This window comes from Acanthaster planci, linkage group LG04 (assembly GCF_054643075.1).
Source record: "Acanthaster planci isolate LZ-2023a linkage group LG04, COTS_SCS, whole genome shotgun sequence".
In the NCBI taxonomy this organism is placed as follows: Eukaryota; Metazoa; Echinodermata; class Asteroidea; order Valvatida; family Acanthasteridae; genus Acanthaster; species Acanthaster planci.
Genome location: NC_141780.1, coordinates 18,198,028 through 18,215,224, shown reverse-complemented (window position 1 = coordinate 18,215,224; position 17,197 = coordinate 18,198,028). Strand labels below are relative to the sequence as shown.

The window sequence follows — 17,197 nt, the reverse complement described above, 5'->3', positions numbered from 1 at the left end:
GCGGTTAATTCTGCAAGACGTGCTGATCCTGACCTACAGACTGACCAATCAGCAGACGTTTACTGAAAAGCATCGAATCAGCCGACATTTATCGACCAATCAACGTCTTTGATGTCCTTTTTTTCTGCATGTCGCCATGTCAAAGTTATATATGTAAACAAAGGTCAAAATCATAGAAAACTTGCCACGGCATCACCCGGCTTTAGTTTGTTAATCAAGGTCAAATTGACTTTCACACGCGAACTGTTATCTACACGAACTTCGCTAAGATGTAGATAATACACGTGACCACGCATGATCCCATGTGATGCCGGAGCAGAATGTCTTATTGTGTGTACTTACTGCTATAGTTAAGACTGTACAGTCAGCAAACGCTGTGGCGACGACGTCTTGAAGAATCTTATCCTGTTACAAGAAAATGAGTTCAGCTCCAATTCAATGTAGACACAACTTGTTTAAATAAGTGGTGCCAATTTCGATATTATAGTCTGTCATTTGATAAATGGTGTGAAAGCTGTGAAACTTATTCTGGGAACTGAAAATGGTTGCATCATCATTAGGTGAATGGTTGCGCATTTTGGAAAGGACTTGACAGCGTTCGTGCATTGTGATTGGCCAACCCGTTGCAAACTCTCGGAGGCGCGCTATATTGTAAATTTGGGCTCGGAGTTTCTTCCACTGTGTCTCCAGCCTCTGATTACATTGCATGCACAGTTACTGTGCTTAAAGTCGAAAGAAAGAGAAAGGGACTTTGTTTTGCATGTTCCAGGAAGCTCATGGCTCACTAGCTCATGGTGGAAAAGGATGAAACAGCCATCGATGTTATGTACCTGTAGCTAAGTTATAGGGGACGACATAGACTACTCATTACTTTGCATAAAACGTACTGAACTTTCTAGCGGCAGGATTTTCACATTGTGGGTTGTGCCCCTAGAAGTAGTTAATTATACCCACATTTGTGGGATCCAGGGATTTGGACTACTACCCACCGTGTCCATATCAATGGAAGCCGTGGCCTCATCCATGATAAGAATCTTTGACCGTCTCAAGAAGGCACGAGCCAGACAGAACAGCTGCCGTTGACCTACGCTGAAATTCTCTCCACCCTCGGACACCTCAGAGTCTAATAAAATATTAATATCGATATGGCCCTGTAGCGGATTAATATGAAATTAATCAGTAGTTTTGTCAAACAGCACAGTTTTTAGACCAAATCAGTACCTGTAAATTGGGCCCAAAGGGACATTTAGATGGAGTGCATCCCCGAAAAACTGAATTGAACAAAAGCCTCGTCTAGCTTGCAAACATATTGCCATATTCTTTCAGCAAAATGTACTTAATTTTGGAACGAGCTGCTGGAATCACTCACCTAGACCTTTGGGCATCTGACTAACCGTATCCTTCAGCTGGGAGATCTCGAGACTGTGCCACAATTCATCGTCAGTCCTCTGTCTCTCTGGGTCAACGTTGTATCTGCCGCCCGAAAAAGCAAAAATAGCTGAGTTGGTTGCTGATTTCAGAATGGTGGAAAAATTACCTATGCCACTTCTCTAAAAGTGAATACCCCTCAAAGGGAAGGCATGGCAACATTTAAAAGCTGTACAAATCAGTATTGATGGATCAAAAATCGAATGGGTTAGACATAACATTAAGATGAATGTCATTCCATTTGGAAAGGAGGTCATGTTTTCGCTCAATCTGATGTTGATATCACGATACGATAGTGATGTAATGTCTAACTCTTAATGAAACCCAAGTTAACTGAGCGAGACATACCTGATCGTGCCACTGAACAGAACGGGATCCTGAGGAATTATGGCCAGGCGCTGTCTCAAGGTGGTCAGTGGAACAGTGCTGATGTCGATGCCATCGATGACAATAGAACCTGAGAGAGAAGATAAAGACGTTGACAGATGCATGACAGAAGGCTGCGTTCGTATTGTAGCGTGTACCGAAAAGGTTCTTGTCCTCCAACATGAACACGGAAAAGGGTACACATGGACACATGATTTCCAAGCTCGGCACTCTCGTAACCACTCTACTGGGACAAATTCCCGACACAGCTCCAGAAACACGTTTACAAAAGAACCGGTATACACCAGGCGCAGATCCCGGAGGATCGAACCTCCCCCCGACGAAAAGGTTGAAAAAAAAATACGTTTCACGATCATTTCTGCATGTCAGCAAAAATGGGGCATACAAAAAATCTCCGGCCCAGCGCCTGACGCCCAAAAATTCTTCGATCCGCCCCGATACACTTGTAACAATATTCCCGTCCTGGCTTAGCAAATCAAATCTGGAAAACAACAACCCAGTTATTGTCGTATGAAGGGGAGGGCAAAAGATGGCAATATCAAGCTATTCAGCCAGGGGTCTGGGGGTCATCAACTCATGAGCCTCCTCCTAGATCCACCACTTGGAGGGTAATATTGTAGTTTAGGCCGTGTTTCATTTCTGCAGGGAGGAGCATCGTGCATTGTCCTGAGTGCTGCATAATGATACTTATATCTCCTGCACCAGTGAAGACGCTTTGGTTACCCCTTTCTAGGAATTACAAGATTAACCTTTGTAAGTATCAATGATTCTGAAGAGTGCCAGAGTCAGAGATGACTTTCCACTTCCCGTTCGGCCACAAATCCCCACCTGGAGTTTGAAATTTAAAAAAAAAAAGAGCTTAGTCACGAATGAGTAAAAGGAATGATATGAATATAAGAGAGATATAGAGTGACGTATTAGGTGACTCGTTTGCCCAAAATACATGTAGAAGGCGTTAATTGCCAAAAAGTATGACTCTCGGGTCATGATCAGTAGGGTATCCTGGGAATGGGGGGAGGAGCGCAATATGGGCATTTCATAAAATCGATCACTCTGTCTGGAACTAGAGCGTTGTTCGCTTTCAAGTTTCCCAAACAACCACTGAATCTGGGCAATATCCCAGCAACCCCCGCCTCCTGCCTCCCGCTGGGGATACCAGTTCCCTCATCATACTTAGTTGCATAGCTTCTCTACTCTAGGCTTGCGGAAACTTCCGGGTGCAAAAATTCTGTCGTCTGGTTCATTATGGAAAGAAAAAGCATTGTGTGTGCAAAAAATTCAAGAGAAAGATAACCTTTTCCCCCGATTTGAAGGTGGCCGTGACGTTTTTGATGACCGGGTCTAGTTCCCTGGCGTAGCGGACATAAATTCCGTTCATTTTGATTTCTCCTCGTTGTGGCCAACTCTCTGGTGGCTCTGTACCTATTTGGGTTCAGTAAATGGTGCAAAGTTAACAGTGCATCCATTAAGGTCAGACGCAGGTCTGCTATTGGACTAGAACAGAGCTAAGGGCTCCTCAACTGCCCCACAGAGTAACCAGCTTTTTCAAAACACTTCCAATTTGGTATTTGAAACAATTTGAAACAAGGCTTCAAATAAAAAGCACGTAGTCCACATTTATAGCCCGGCACTCACGAAACCTAAACTCGATTACATTGCTTGGTCAAGTTGAATACAAAATGATATTTTCTTTAATAGAAAAGATATTCCAAAGAAATCAATAAACTCAGGAAAGGTGGCACAAGGAACTAAGTAGGGTTAGGATTATGTACCCTAACACTGCACAGCCGCTAACGTGACGCACTTTGTTTTTTTTTTCGCCTGAGCCGATTCATACTTCTCGCAAATGCGAAAGCGAAGCGAATTTGACATCATGAAAAACTGCGCAAAATTTCGCACGAGTTGAATATTTGGTCTGACATCAAAAATCCGCGTATGTGTGATCTTTTGAGCCAAGTATTAACCGGTGGTCTGGTGCTTCTACTAGAACAAATTTTGCGTCAAATTTCATCAAGCTATCAACATCTCCCGTTTATAAGTTTGGCGTTCAAATTAAATATCCCCGTTTTTGAAGTGCACATCGAACACTTTTAAAATCCACCAAATAATAAGAGAATAATTTTGTGAGTGGATTTGATAATGGTTTATCAGAATTTGTAAAATTTTAAAAAATTGTTCAGTGTTGGTGATGGATTTTCTGTGATGCCCCTCGTAGAGGAACACTGGGCTAAACTTGTGTCAAATTTTTGGATGCCAGAATTTTCGGTCCTAGAATTTAGGACTTAGTTCCATGACATATTGAAATTGTTTTGAAAAGTTCAACAGCATGTATTACATGGGCAGCAGTGTCATAAATTTACTGAAGAATTTGAAGTTTTTCAATAAAGAGATTTGGCAATACGGTATGAAGAGAGTCGAGGGAAATGCGAACGTGCGCTTTGGTAGTAGACTCGATTTACCTTTGTAGTTTTCATTGGCGATGCTCGAATACTCTTTGATACGTTCGATCGCGTTCATCTGCATCTCAGTTTCAACAGCGTAGCGGATGGCGTAATCCATGAAATTGGCAACCTGCGAGAGTCATAGATCGATCCTCCTGTTCGACAGATGCAACTTAACGGATGAAGATAGCTTTAGGTTTAATCGCATCACACTCAGCAGGACCACGTTTTCTTTTAAAATAATAAATTCCAGATTTCTCAATTGATCAAAGTTGGGTTGCGTTTGTCTGGTTGATTGTTTTACAGTGGAGCTTACAAAGAGTGGGTTACACCAAAGAAAAACTGTATTTTAGGGCCGTGCCTGCAGACAACAAAATACCGTACTGAGTTTGTCCCCTGTCGTTCATCTGTACATAGTGCAACGCCGGTTTGTTAATTTACGGTTACAGAAGTACAAGAAATGAATGTACAGCGAGGGGGGCCACATCTTTTACACGATCAATCAGTTGAAATGCCCACTTCTCGAAGTTTTTTAAGACACCTGTATGAACACTCACCATTAATGTATAGGATATCGCCAAACCAACTTCACTGGGTTCAATAGTGCCGTTGAGTGAACTGATGATGGTCCCCATTCCAGCTATTAGAAGACCAATTGCTCCAATCGATTCCTTTGATTTGACCGAAAATCGAACAGTTATGATAAATATTACGCAGATGTTTCACTTTTAATTCCCAAGCAGATGCTACTCACGAATTTGCATGGTCTCAAAAGTTAATTCCAATCACAAAATTATTTTAAAGCGAGAGTGAACCTCTACTTAAAAACAACTCAAAGTCATCCCGAAATCTTACTGGCACACTTTTGGGGTTTTATCTTTTCTTGTTTGCTCTTCTCAGATTTGTTATCAATATTTGAAAATCTTTGAACACTCAGTTTGATCACCCTGCATGAGTTTGATGTGAGTATCTGTAAGTATAGAACGTACGCATTCTTCATGTTGCAGGCTTTGGTTAAAAGATGTAGGCCTGCTATGACAAAATGTCCTTTATCAACGAGTAAAATTTTGGTGCAGTCGTAGTCAACTTACCAATCGCATGGCAGCCCATCTATTCGACGTTTGGAGATAGAGAAAAGCCGTGTTGTTCACGTCTATCTTCTTGATAAGAGTCGAGTAAAACCGATCCTGGTCTCTTTGGACGAAGCGTGTGGCCCAGGAGATGATAATAGGGAACCGAAAACAACAGCTGTATTGCAAATATCTTTCATATTGTCTCAATGTCGATATCGTCACACAAAAAAGAGCGAATTGAATTTTTACAAGTCTCCAAGAAACTCAACCTTTAAGAATGCTTTCCAAATAATGTTCCCGCTGTTTTTACCTGTATTCCAAGAAGAAGCTTGGTAATAATTTCGTAAAACATGAACGTTGGAAAAAGTCTGGACTAAAGTTTACAGAAGGCATGCCGTGACAATCTCAGCGTCTGTGAATTTATTTTCCTTGAAAAGTATAGAAAGCTTAGTACACTGCTCTTATGATATCGATATTTAGGATCCGTTCAAAGAAATGTGACAGTTTAAAAAAAAACATACTTTACACCGTTATGGAGCGGACAACTGAAGACCAAACTCTCAGAAATATATTTCTCGGGATTTATTTCTTATTCCTTTCCCAGTACTTTTCCCCTTTATTACAACGAAAGTCTTAATGCAGTTTGCCGAGATCAAATCAGTTACGGTTAGATGTACCTGTATGTTCGAATGGTTGGCAGTCCGCCCAAAGTCTCTGAGAAGTGTGCGAATACTGGCGATTTGGTCACGCTGTCGAGTCTTTGGAGCGCTCTGAAAAGGAGTGTTTTGCTGAACAGTGAGTCAAGTGAAATGATGCCATTTTGTTCCAAAACCGCTATTTTTTTAGTTTGGAAGTCTTAAGGCTTTCACAGTACTTAGGCCTAACTCTGGAAGAGTTGTCATATTCCATGTTTATTAAAAGCAAAGAAATGCTGAACAGGTTTCGCTGTGACAGCTGTTAGAGTACATACATATGGGCCATAGGCTCTTTGTGTTGTACGTGTATTTAAAAGATCGAAAAATGAATATCAATCCGAGGGTATTGTGAACTAATTGTTTTTCATCTTGGTGACGGTGAAATCCACAACTGTATTTCAGTGGAGTGAAACTCAGATGGACGGCAGTTTGAATAACCCAAACTACCTACCGCGAGCGTTCACCTACCGAGACGTTGTGACGTAGACCTTGGCGAGAAAGTAGTTACTGACCATCAAAGGAACAACGAAGACCAAGAAAATTGGCAGAATGATGGAATTGACCACGAGTCCAGCGATATAGCTCACAGTGTAGAATAGCATGATATTTATGCTGTGGTATAGTTTCTGTTTTGTGGTTTGAAAAATGGAATTTCGTCATAGTCAGTAAACAATTAACTTAAGAGCTGTTCAGTATATATACATGTAGTTAGTAAACCAGTGTGTTATCATTTAGCATTGACTGAGGTCATATTCGCTACATTTACCGTTTGTTTTTGAGAAAGTCTAAATGATTTGGAAAATACAAAAGCCGATGTCTACCATTCGCCTTCTTCCAAACAGGGGAGATCACAATACAGTGAGCGACCAAGAAGTTGCCACGGAAAGGCAATTTTTTTTTAAGTTCACACATGAAAAAAACATGATCACCATCGGTTGCCGGAATTTGCCGAGCGTATGTCAGTTGGCGACTGGGGAAAAGTTTTGAATTGGTACATTAAGTGCATTTCAGCATAGCGCGAAGGGCAAATTATTTTGCTCCTTTACTATGCTGTGTGATAAGGTTCGTAGTGACGTCATGCCGACCGCGGAGATTGTAAAGACCGAACGCAACTCACACGTGAGTTATGTTAAGGGAGTCGGTTTTTGTGTCCTTGAAAGTGAAAGGCATGAATACATCGTGTACGCAACGCACCTCAAAAAACGTATGGAAAGGTGCCTTAATTGACAGCAATTCTAGCTCGACCGTTTTGTTCGTGGTATTTTGGTCTCTGTTTAGATGTCTCAGCACAGCTATTCACATTTCTTTACTCTCTAATGAAAACGTAAATTCCTAAAAAGAAAGATATAGTAGGTAGCAAGTCAAATTTTGCAAGTCCAGTCAAGTCAGGTCAAGTCAATTTTTGGAAAGCCAGGTCACAAGTCATTTGGTCCAGTCACAAGTCATTTGATCACAGGTCAAGTCACGTCAAGTCACAAGTCCATTTGGTCCAAACTCAAGTAAGTTACAATTCTTTTTGTCCAAGTACAAGTAAAGTCCGCGATGAATGATTTCAAGCCACAGCCAAGTGAATCAGACATGGGCTTTGGGCAGACAAGACCGAAATATACAAGTCTCAAGCGGAACAAAGTCCTAGACTGATTACTTTGAGATCGCAAAGCGTTGATATGCTTAATTGAAACTTGAATGGGTTCGTTTGAGTGCCTTTCTAGTTGCGTTAATAAAAAGACGTCATTATGTGCAATCCCAAGTCAAGTCACAAGTCAAAAATTGATAGTTACAAGACAAGTCAAATCGTGAGTCACAAAAATAGGAACTCGATTCTGACTCGAGTCGAATCCAAATCAACTGAATTGAGTCTACAACTCTGCTCACCATATCCATGAGAGTCGTGTCAGCCGCAAGGCGATTCAAGACACGGCCGAGAGGAGTTGTGTCAAAAAATCTGTAAATATCCGAAAAAGAGACATCCATTTGTTGATCTTCTCGTCTACATCCATTTGGAGGCTGCTCTCCAATCGTTCCTTGTAAACATCTTTCAGAAGACAATAACGGATCTCTCCTTTTTGCGTGCAACAATAAAAGTACTTTTCTTTGAGCTCCTTTATACGGGAAATTATGCTTTTTAAAAATGAACAAGTTCTCATTTTGCGAAACGTGTTGTCAAAACATGAACTACCTCCACTGGCTCTTGGACAAACTCTATGCAATTTCAAACAAGTGATCAGTTGGAATAAGTTCCTCCGTGTAATTTTAAACTTACCTCATGGGGCATTTGGTGATATTACGGAACATGGAGATGTGCAGATCACGTGAGGCGATGTACGCTCCAAACACGAGAAACATGGAAGCGACAAAAGTAGTCACAATCCCGCCGGCAGACAATCCAGCATAGCCAGCAATGTAGTAGGACAACGGCTTTATAGTGGACTACAGTCAGACACAATAGCCAAAAATCTGGTATCAGTAAGCAACAATAAATGGTATATGATGCCTTTACATTGGTTTATGAAGATAGGAAATGTTGCTCTCACGAAATGTCGCTTTGGGGAGAACGGTAGTGTAAATCAGCTATTTCCACTGAAAATGTCCGACGGTGTGAATTCATTATCTATAACTAAGAGACTTCGCCTTGTAAAAAACATGCATTCTTTTTAAGATTAGGCCTTTGCAAAAGTTCAAAAGGGTTTCCACTGGTTCCACTGGAGAGATGGCATTGAACTTGAAGATGCATTCTGCCCTATCCCCAGCTTTGTAGTTTTTCAGGCCCAGTCGTTCCTTACATTATCAGTTGTGATTCCTGCAGTAGACCAATCAGACAGCCAGAAGTTGGTTCCCACGGTGAAGCCTACGTTGCCAACATATCCAGCAAAGAAACCAATGGACATCGTCCACGTCATCGCTCGACAGTAAAATGTATAGACTTTGTAGGACACGGATCCTCGTTCCATTTCCTCCACTTCGATGAGTTTGGTGCCTGTTTTAGAGCCACCTGCAAAGAAGAGCCAATAATCAATCTCAAAAGGGTCTCTCAGTGACGTACAGGCAACAGGTGTGCTTCAACTTACATCGGGGTCATTCTGTACTGCAAAATCGCAAACCCATGTTGTGTAAGTTGTATCAGGAGCTGGGGGGTTGGGGACGTGTGTTCAGAGCGTATAGCAAGAATTCTGAGCATGAGGCGAGGGCGAGCGAGGGCTTCACACTAAAGTGGGGGGAGGGGCTGACTGGATGTTGGACATGTACATGTACGTAATCGTGATCAGATGGGAAATGCAAGTGGGGGACAATTTTTCATGTGGGGGGGGGGGCTGCGCCCCACGCCTCCCGCCCAGCCACGCCGCTGGTATTGTCGGGGAAAAGGTGTCTTGCCTGGCCATGGAAGGGCCAAAGTGGGGGGGGGTTAATGCTGGGGCCGATGATCATGATACAGTGTGTAATACTTATTACAGTCTCCAGAAGAACCCTCAATCTAAAGGGCGTGTTTGTGGCTTTTTAAAATTGTTCTCCCTTTTTAGAGCTAAAGCGGTTGATTGGAAGTCCGACAATTTCTTCACAGTCCACTTTAATTTTTCTAATCACGCAAAAGTGAGGTTCAATTCCCTTTCCCCCTGGTTAAAATATGTGGGGGATATATATCGTCGGTCTTTTTACGGTGACAAAACCCTCAAAATCTTGCCAAACAGACAATGTAAATACCAGCCTTTTCAATACGCATTTTCGATCACCTTTATGTTACGGATTGAGGAATTTTTTATAAATGAAATGTAAGACTTGGAAAATGCTAATCCATAGTTAATTATTATTGTCTTAATTAAATAATTATTTCGTTAATAAAAACTACGTAAAAGTTTTTCACTTCGTGAAAAAGAAAAATTAATTTCTTTGCTAAAGCATAATACACACTTTCTGTCCGTTTCTGAAAAAGTGCGCGCTGGAAAAAAATGGTTACATTTCGTTACATTTCAACATGCGCGCAATGTACAACATCGTTCACACGCATGTGTACACACACAGACTTGTGCAGGGATTGTGTACATTTTTCCCCTGCTAACGATGTGACTTTTTGTCGCGGAAACAGAGAAACACAGAGACTAAGCTTTTTGTTAGCTGTTTGTTTACAGGTATACTTGGAAGGTAAGCAACGTTTTGCTTTGAAACTCTGCTAATTTGGTCTTTAAATCAAAGGAAGTATAAGGGCAGGAAAAATTCCAGACTGAGAAAATTACAGATTACAGATCAAACCAAAAAAGTCCAGATGTAATTAACTTAATACTCAACGGCATCACAAGACGCTCAAATTGCTCAAACGAATTTTTCTCTTGCTTCCTGGTAAATGTAAGCACAGTTAAAATTCATGTAGTACAGGCCAAAGTTTTTTAGTAGTTTCGTCTTACTAGATTCCACAGATAATTCTCGGTTTATCTTTCTCTTGAAGACTTCCCTCTTCTCTTCATCAGACATCCTACTCATGATCTCCTCTGCCTCCGTCTCTGACTCCGTAGTCGTCTTGACGGCTTGCTGGTACTCGCTGTAAAGTTCCGGAACCTCGTCTATGATGTCTCGAAAGGTACCCTGACAGGCCACCCTACCGTCTTTCATGACAATGATCTGATGAGCAGATTGATCAATAGTCGATTCATTTGCGAGATGGTTAAAACAAGTCTCGGCAACGTCTCAGATTTTTTCTTATTCAAATACAATTTCTGTCTGAATTTTGTGGCTAAGTAGGTGTTGGTAGCAATACAGTAATTATGCAAGCTTGACCAATCAGCATGGTACAATCAGCGATTACCTTTGCATTGCCTCAGACCAGTACTTACTGGCGTCATCAATGAGGTCAGCAGCACCAGGATTTGCGCTGCAATGTGAATCGAAAGAAGTTTTCTGCCTGATTTTTTTTTTCAAATCTGTAGCGTATTTCACTCTTTCTTTCGTACCTTGTGTGCATGATGTAAATACTGCAGTTGATGTGTTACCAAGACAACGGTTCGTTTCTTCTTGAGGAGGGTCCCGACAATAGCCTTATGGAAGACTTGCAATCCCACGTGGACATCCAGAGCTGACAGTGGGTCGTCCTACAAAGGTGTCACCACACAAAAAAGCTAGATGTCATGTTACGGTAAATAAGTGAGATCCTTTCACGTTTATTTTGCATCTCGGCAGTATTTTATTTAATTCAATGTTTTGTATACGTTCTATTTAGTTTTTCTATTTTCAAATGATATGGGAATAAAATGTGCTTGGCCGGTCTTCAACGTGGGTTGCTTAAGAGAATCGACGCGCTGCGGATCGGGCATTAGCAGCGTTCGTTCTCCTGCGCCTGTCTTAAATATTAGTTTAAGACCGACCAAGCACATATTTATTCCCATTCATACGTTTTAATCTGAGAGTAAAGAGAAGTCAATATACGATAAACTTCTAAAGATTTTGTTCAAGAACTTTAATTTCATTTTCCTTAACACCCCTGTCCATTTTATGGTATATTCCTTTATGCAAGTAGTCCAGGAGAATCTCCTTATAAGGAAAATGGAAACGGATAGGTTGCTTGTTAACACCCACTCCTTCAAAAAGAAGAAATGCTGCACTATATAGTGTCTTTTCATGTGTGTGTGTTTTTATTTAAACCGAAGCTGTATTTTTGTCTAGAAATATACGTGCGGCGTAGTCACGGGGGGTGGGGCCTGGGGGCACGTACACCCCCCCCAGCTGGCTAATCCTAGCTACGCCACTGGCCTGGAGTGGGTTCACAGGTATGATGTTCTCGTGTTAACATTTGGGATGAGCGATGGCGTCTACAATTAGTGCTTTTTTAGAAGCGTTATGGTTTGAAGAAATATTATATTAACCTACCAGTATGACGATATCTTTGTCGGAGTAGACTGTCCTAGCGATGCTGATTCGTTGTTTTTGCCCTCCACTCATGTTGATTCCCTTTTCTCCTATCTCAGTCTGGTCTCCACCGGGGAGGATTTCGATATCGGGCTTAAGAGCACACACATCGATGGTTTTCTTGTACCTGTATTAGGAAAATTATGAAAATTAAAGATTTTGTCTCCTGTGGGTGCATGCTCACTTTGAATGGCATGATCAAAATAAGACATAGTGGCCCATTCCAGGTGCTTTTTTCCTTTATCTTGACCAAATGTAAATTGGTATCATGATGTTATGTGCTCTGATGGTGTAAGTAAACTCCAGCATACACTATTTTTCTTCTGTTGTCTTTTTAATGGTCTAGGAATGGTTACCGAATTCGACTTATTAGTCATAACGACTGGAAACCACATTGTGATGTTAACTTGTTTCTATGTGAAGGTAAATAGAACGACTTTGCGAGGGATATAACTCATACCTATTGGTGTCTAGCTCCTTGCCAAACAGAATATTTCCCTGTAGTGTAGAGTTAATTAGCCAGGCTTTCTGGGCAGCGTATGCCATGGATGTGGTTCCTCTGCAACGAAAACAAAACAGTCTTGCAATGATGCAACAGGCTGTATTAATTTGTAATTTGTCTTAATTTTTGTAAAAAAGCTTGCAACTTTGACAAATGAATGCCTTTTTTTAGACATTGGACATTGACATAGGTTTGTACTGCGAATGCCTAAAAGTAGAGGCTCACGTCGTTTTAAAATACAATTGCACTTTTATTTTCCACAGCTTTTCGAATAGAAACATGATTTGAAACTCTCGATATCAGTTTGAATAGAAGCAATACGCCAACTATCAAATAGAAATTTAAAAGATTAGTAATATGTTGAATCAATCTAAAAGGCAAATTTCTGTTGTAATTGTTTCTGTTCCTATTATTATTTGAAATATTTATCCAGGACACCCTTTCGCCATATGGTGGTCTTCTATAAGGCCTGATGTCAGCATATCAATTATAAATTTATAAAATAGATCAAACTGTTGTTGGGTAACTCATTTATTTGATTTGTGTGCAAAGTAGGTTGATATCAGTTGCGCATCCATTATGTGTACCCAAAGGATATCAATGACATTCTATAAACCAATTTGCCATTCAAGAAAATCTCAGTTATTGGGGTATAATCGATCTGCCTTTCGTTGCTTGTGTCCCACATAAGTACCCTTCAGAGAGAGAAAAAAAACGATAGTTTCAATTTACACTTGTGACGTTTATGAGAACATTGTCGTTTACGTCTACTGGTTTAATTAAAAGTGCTTTGTGTTCTTTTTAAGGTGTATCACCTCGAGAGGGCGCCTGTAATAAATTATGGTGGCATGCCAATGCCTCCTGTGAATTTGACCATGTACATTTCTGAACGTTTGGATAGTTGTTTGTAATAAAATGCCTCAATCCATTCTCGTGTATCGCCAATTTATTATCGACAGGTACCCTGGAAAGTCATGTCCCTATCACACAAGAATAAAAAAATGATCGCATAAAACTACTACACCATCAAAACTCCGTAGAAGAGTTGAATCAAATTGAATTGAATGCAATAGATATTTGACTATCAACGTAAAAAAATGGTCATATCCAAAATAAAAAAATGGACATTCATTGTTCAAACTGCATAACAGACTTCGATGTACAAATTTTTGTGAAAGTGCATTTTGTCTAAAAATCATTATGTATTCGCTGAAGAAGCCTGTGTGAGCCAATGTCACAGTCCTGCGCCATCATCGTTTGGTGGAAACAATCAGTAACAGTTTTGCTAAAAAGCCTTATATTATGCTTATTTGCCGGTTTTGTATTAAGGGCTTCGGGCGGGAACAATAATGAACTTATGCTCAGGCCACAAGGACAACATATGATGCCAGTGTGGAGCCCAGCATCAGAATCCAGATTTCGGGTCTGTGTGTCGTGCAATGCGACAACAAAAGTAGGACTGACTCAGTGAACTGGACGGTGCCAGATAAGGTTGTCATCTCTCCCTGAATAGCTGATACCAATGACGATTTGCCGCTACCAACTGATCCTATAATCATCGTCAGTTTACCTGCAAAAGACACAAGCATAGGCATGAAAGTTTGGTTTTATATCTGTAATAATCCTCCGTATTAGAAGGAATTAAGACTGAGGGGGGAATGCGAATTTCTCTATGACACTCTTTCGTTTTGGACACAATAAGATTTGACTTACACTGGTAATAAGACTTAAGTATTTATGAAGTACGATGGATTTTATGAAGATTACTTAATCTAAGTCTAATATTCAGTATAAAAAGTTATATCTTTTCTACCTGCCGGAATGTCAGTGTTGATGTTGGAGATGACGGGCATGCTGCTTTCTTTGTCCCAGGTGAAGCTGCCGTTGGTAATCTAAGAGAGCGACAGGGTTACCATGAAGGTGATAATGAGAAATTTTTCAGCCTCAAGACAGGCCCTTTAAGAAGCAACTATGAAAACATTGAAATCCTGTGACGAAACCTAGCTCTGTAAAAACAAAACACGAACGAAACTTATTCTTCAGTTGTAGAAATATCAAATAAAAAATACTATAATTACCAAACTTGACAACACTGACAAAGTGACATTACACTGATATCACGGATAAGAAGTAAGCTGACTCAATGTTGGGACTAATCATATCTATTTTTTATATCCACTTGATGAAAACAGTTGTAGATTTAGGGTTATCTTTTCTTCTTCCTCCAGGCTTCACTTTCAATTTAAAGTCTTTCAACTTTTTTTGTCAGGAGGAAGCTCTGAGAGTAATTTATGGAATATCTATGATAATAGATAAAGTGAACACCGACTTGCATTTTGTTTTACCTTAATGCTGACCGATTTGGGCAACCGTTTACCCGTAGCCTTGGTGTTTCTCGTCGCCTGGTACCCGGCGGATCGCTTAATCTTTGACACCTCTATCTTGGGAAGCATGTGCGTCGTTTCATCTACTTCACCCGTGACGTCATCTTCGATTGTTTCTAAAGCTGTTTCTTGTACACTCTATTGAATTGAGTACAATTAAAATGAATGGAAACAATCAGACGCCGAGAATGTACCGAAATGTGATCCCGAGGGCTATACGGTCTGTCTATTAAATCAGAGTGTAATAGTCATGGACGACGAGTTAGACGCCATCTTTAAGTGGCCGATCAGTTGTACCTTCTCAGGTGCCAACAAAGTTCGTACTCAGATACCGTAAGCCCTTTGCTCCTTTTATTTTCAGGGTACTTTTCAAGCAGAAAAGGTTTACTTTGTGCAGCTGAGATGTTTAACATGGCCTCTGATGCATGTATTGTAATGGGAAAGGTAGGGATTGGGGCAAGCTTTGTCATCATAGGGGTGTCATCATAGGCACGTGACATGGTAGCCTTGGTACCTTGACGTGGCGCTCTGCATGTTTAACAAAATCGTCAAAAATGGAACCGGGGGGAATACTATCGCAGGTAAAATCTGAAATTTTCCAAGAGGTGGTCGAAGCAGAGTGACGTAGAAAGTCACAATGCATGAGACACAAGCAGGCAGTTACTGCTTCTCTCCCCTGTCTCCCCTCTCTCTTTCTCGTCGAACGTTACCCATACAGCACATTACGAAATATCTGAGGAATCATTGACCCAAACTCCCTAGAGGGATATGTAAAGTCATACTGAAATCGGAGGATTGGGGGCGTTAACGTTGATATGTCCCCGACGAGCAGGCCTGGGATATGAGCTAGCCCAGGTGGACTCCCTGACGGTACTACATTAATGAAGACTGGCAATGGCGTCTCCTGGCTTAGAACATCAATGTCATGAGCACTACGGGCAAGTATAGTCGTGTCTTACGTAATTGGACCGGCCCCGCCCTTCCACCCTGTCCCTCCAGTCACGCCCCATCCAACTTCTCTCCACCTCCTGGGCCATGAAGAACTTCTGCAGCCGTTTGGTGCTGATGACGCCGTTGACAAAGGCGGCCGTCACCAAAGGCAACATAAAGAGAGGCCAATTGAGCTGGTTGAAGAGCGCCAAAGCGGAGAAGGCTTTCTCAGGGGTTAAGGGTTCACCGGTGAAGGTGGAGTAGGTTCCGAAGGTCTGTGGTATAACCGTGGTGATGCCGTGGCAAAAATAATACAGCATAAGTGAAAGGTAATAACCCGTTGTATTTACTTCCTTATTTTTTATTTTTATTTATTATTACTTGCATCCGTGTGCCATTTGGACAAGATTTTTACAAGATAATTGATAATTCTTGAGGCCAGAAGACAGGATTATCACATGTGTTGGGTCCTGGTCTTGGTGACAAAAAATAGCTCTTCTCTGGTCATGCTGATAAGAAATTAGCAACAGTTGAGCTGCCTGCTGCCATATTGATTCAATCCAACAATCCGACCTCGATTTGCTCGCAGGTCCATTGGTAAGATGTTTTACGTTTGCAAGTTGGAAGTCATAGTTTCGAATTCCATGGGAGCATGTGCAAGTTTTTCCACGAGCTCTTGTAAACCGCTAAAAGTTGTATCTTAGACAGGCGCAGACTTGTTCATTACAGGCACTCAGAAAATATAAGTTTTTTCTTGTGACGAAGACAAGCTTTCGCTCTGGTTGTAGATTTGACACTCTGAAGAAACTTTTAAGTTATGTTTATACGGTATTAATAATCAGTGGGTCAAAACGTCGATCAAGTTGAGAAATTATTGGGTCTTACCAGCAGCGTAACAACCATGGGAGCTGTCCCAACGACAAACCCTGAAATAATGAAATGGGTGGAATGAAACTTAATCTAGGAGTAGAGTGAATAACTCATTTTTAGGGCATCCTTTAATTCCGTGGTTCTCTGTTTTAACTGAACTTTATTTTTGGGCCCAGACCGGGGAAAACCCTTTATTGCCACCGACCCTGTCTGATATATCACCACGGAAACAATGAGAACTAGACAGGGCATCTATGTATTATGAATAAACACGATTTCAACGTGTGATGTGGATTTCCAGTTTGATATCAGAATTTTATCGCATGTCATCCGAAAATCATATTCATATTATTTGCATTTAATGAAGATGGAAACTAAAGACTAGAATTCTTCTATCTATTTGCAACACAGTAGGGCTTTTTTGCAACTTTCTTGCAAAGCACAAGCTATAACTAATTTCAGATTTAGAAATAGTGAAATATCTTTATAAATTTAAGTGATGACTTCAACGTAACGTCACTTTACTGCACGGGGCCAGTTTAAGCCACAAGTCTATAAGGTTTGGGATATTTCTGAGCAAGTTTCTTTTACTGAA

General features: G+C 40.9%; 1 protein-coding gene across 2 annotated transcripts in view; it reads right to left on the bottom strand.

Moving 5' to 3' along the window:
* LOC110990174 (ATP-binding cassette sub-family C member 9-like) overlaps positions 1-17,197 on the bottom strand; it is an 85,473-nt gene that overhangs the window by 52,675 nt on the left and 15,601 nt on the right. Inside the window, exons 8-30 of one of the 2 annotated variants that reach the window (XM_087136312.1) lie at positions 16,618-16,658; positions 15,762-16,007; positions 14,764-14,940; positions 14,232-14,310; positions 13,883-13,988; positions 12,377-12,475; positions 11,878-12,043; positions 10,965-11,102; positions 10,422-10,635; positions 8,808-9,016; positions 8,288-8,454; positions 7,900-7,969; positions 6,493-6,650; positions 6,007-6,099; positions 5,348-5,450; positions 4,814-4,927; positions 4,275-4,386; positions 3,110-3,237; positions 2,565-2,643; positions 1,777-1,885; positions 1,370-1,473; positions 990-1,123; positions 343-405 (exon numbers count right to left, since the gene is read on the bottom strand). In XM_087136312.1, coding sequence (XP_086992438.1) covers positions 343-405; positions 990-1,123; positions 1,370-1,473; positions 1,777-1,885; positions 2,565-2,643; positions 3,110-3,237; positions 4,275-4,386; positions 4,814-4,927; positions 5,348-5,450; positions 6,007-6,099; positions 6,493-6,650; positions 7,900-7,969; positions 8,288-8,454; positions 8,808-9,016; positions 10,422-10,635; positions 10,965-11,102; positions 11,878-12,043; positions 12,377-12,475; positions 13,883-13,988; positions 14,232-14,310; positions 14,764-14,940; positions 15,762-16,007; positions 16,618-16,658 — 2,909 coding nt within the window. The remainder of the gene's footprint in view (positions 1-342; positions 406-989; positions 1,124-1,369; positions 1,474-1,776; positions 1,886-2,564; positions 2,644-3,109; positions 3,238-4,274; positions 4,387-4,813; positions 4,928-5,347; positions 5,451-6,006; positions 6,100-6,492; positions 6,651-7,899; positions 7,970-8,287; positions 8,455-8,807; positions 9,017-10,421; positions 10,636-10,964; positions 11,103-11,877; positions 12,044-12,376; positions 12,476-13,882; positions 13,989-14,231; positions 14,311-14,763; positions 14,941-15,761; positions 16,008-16,617; positions 16,659-17,197) is intronic. The other variant, XM_087136313.1, reaches the window with a different exon arrangement.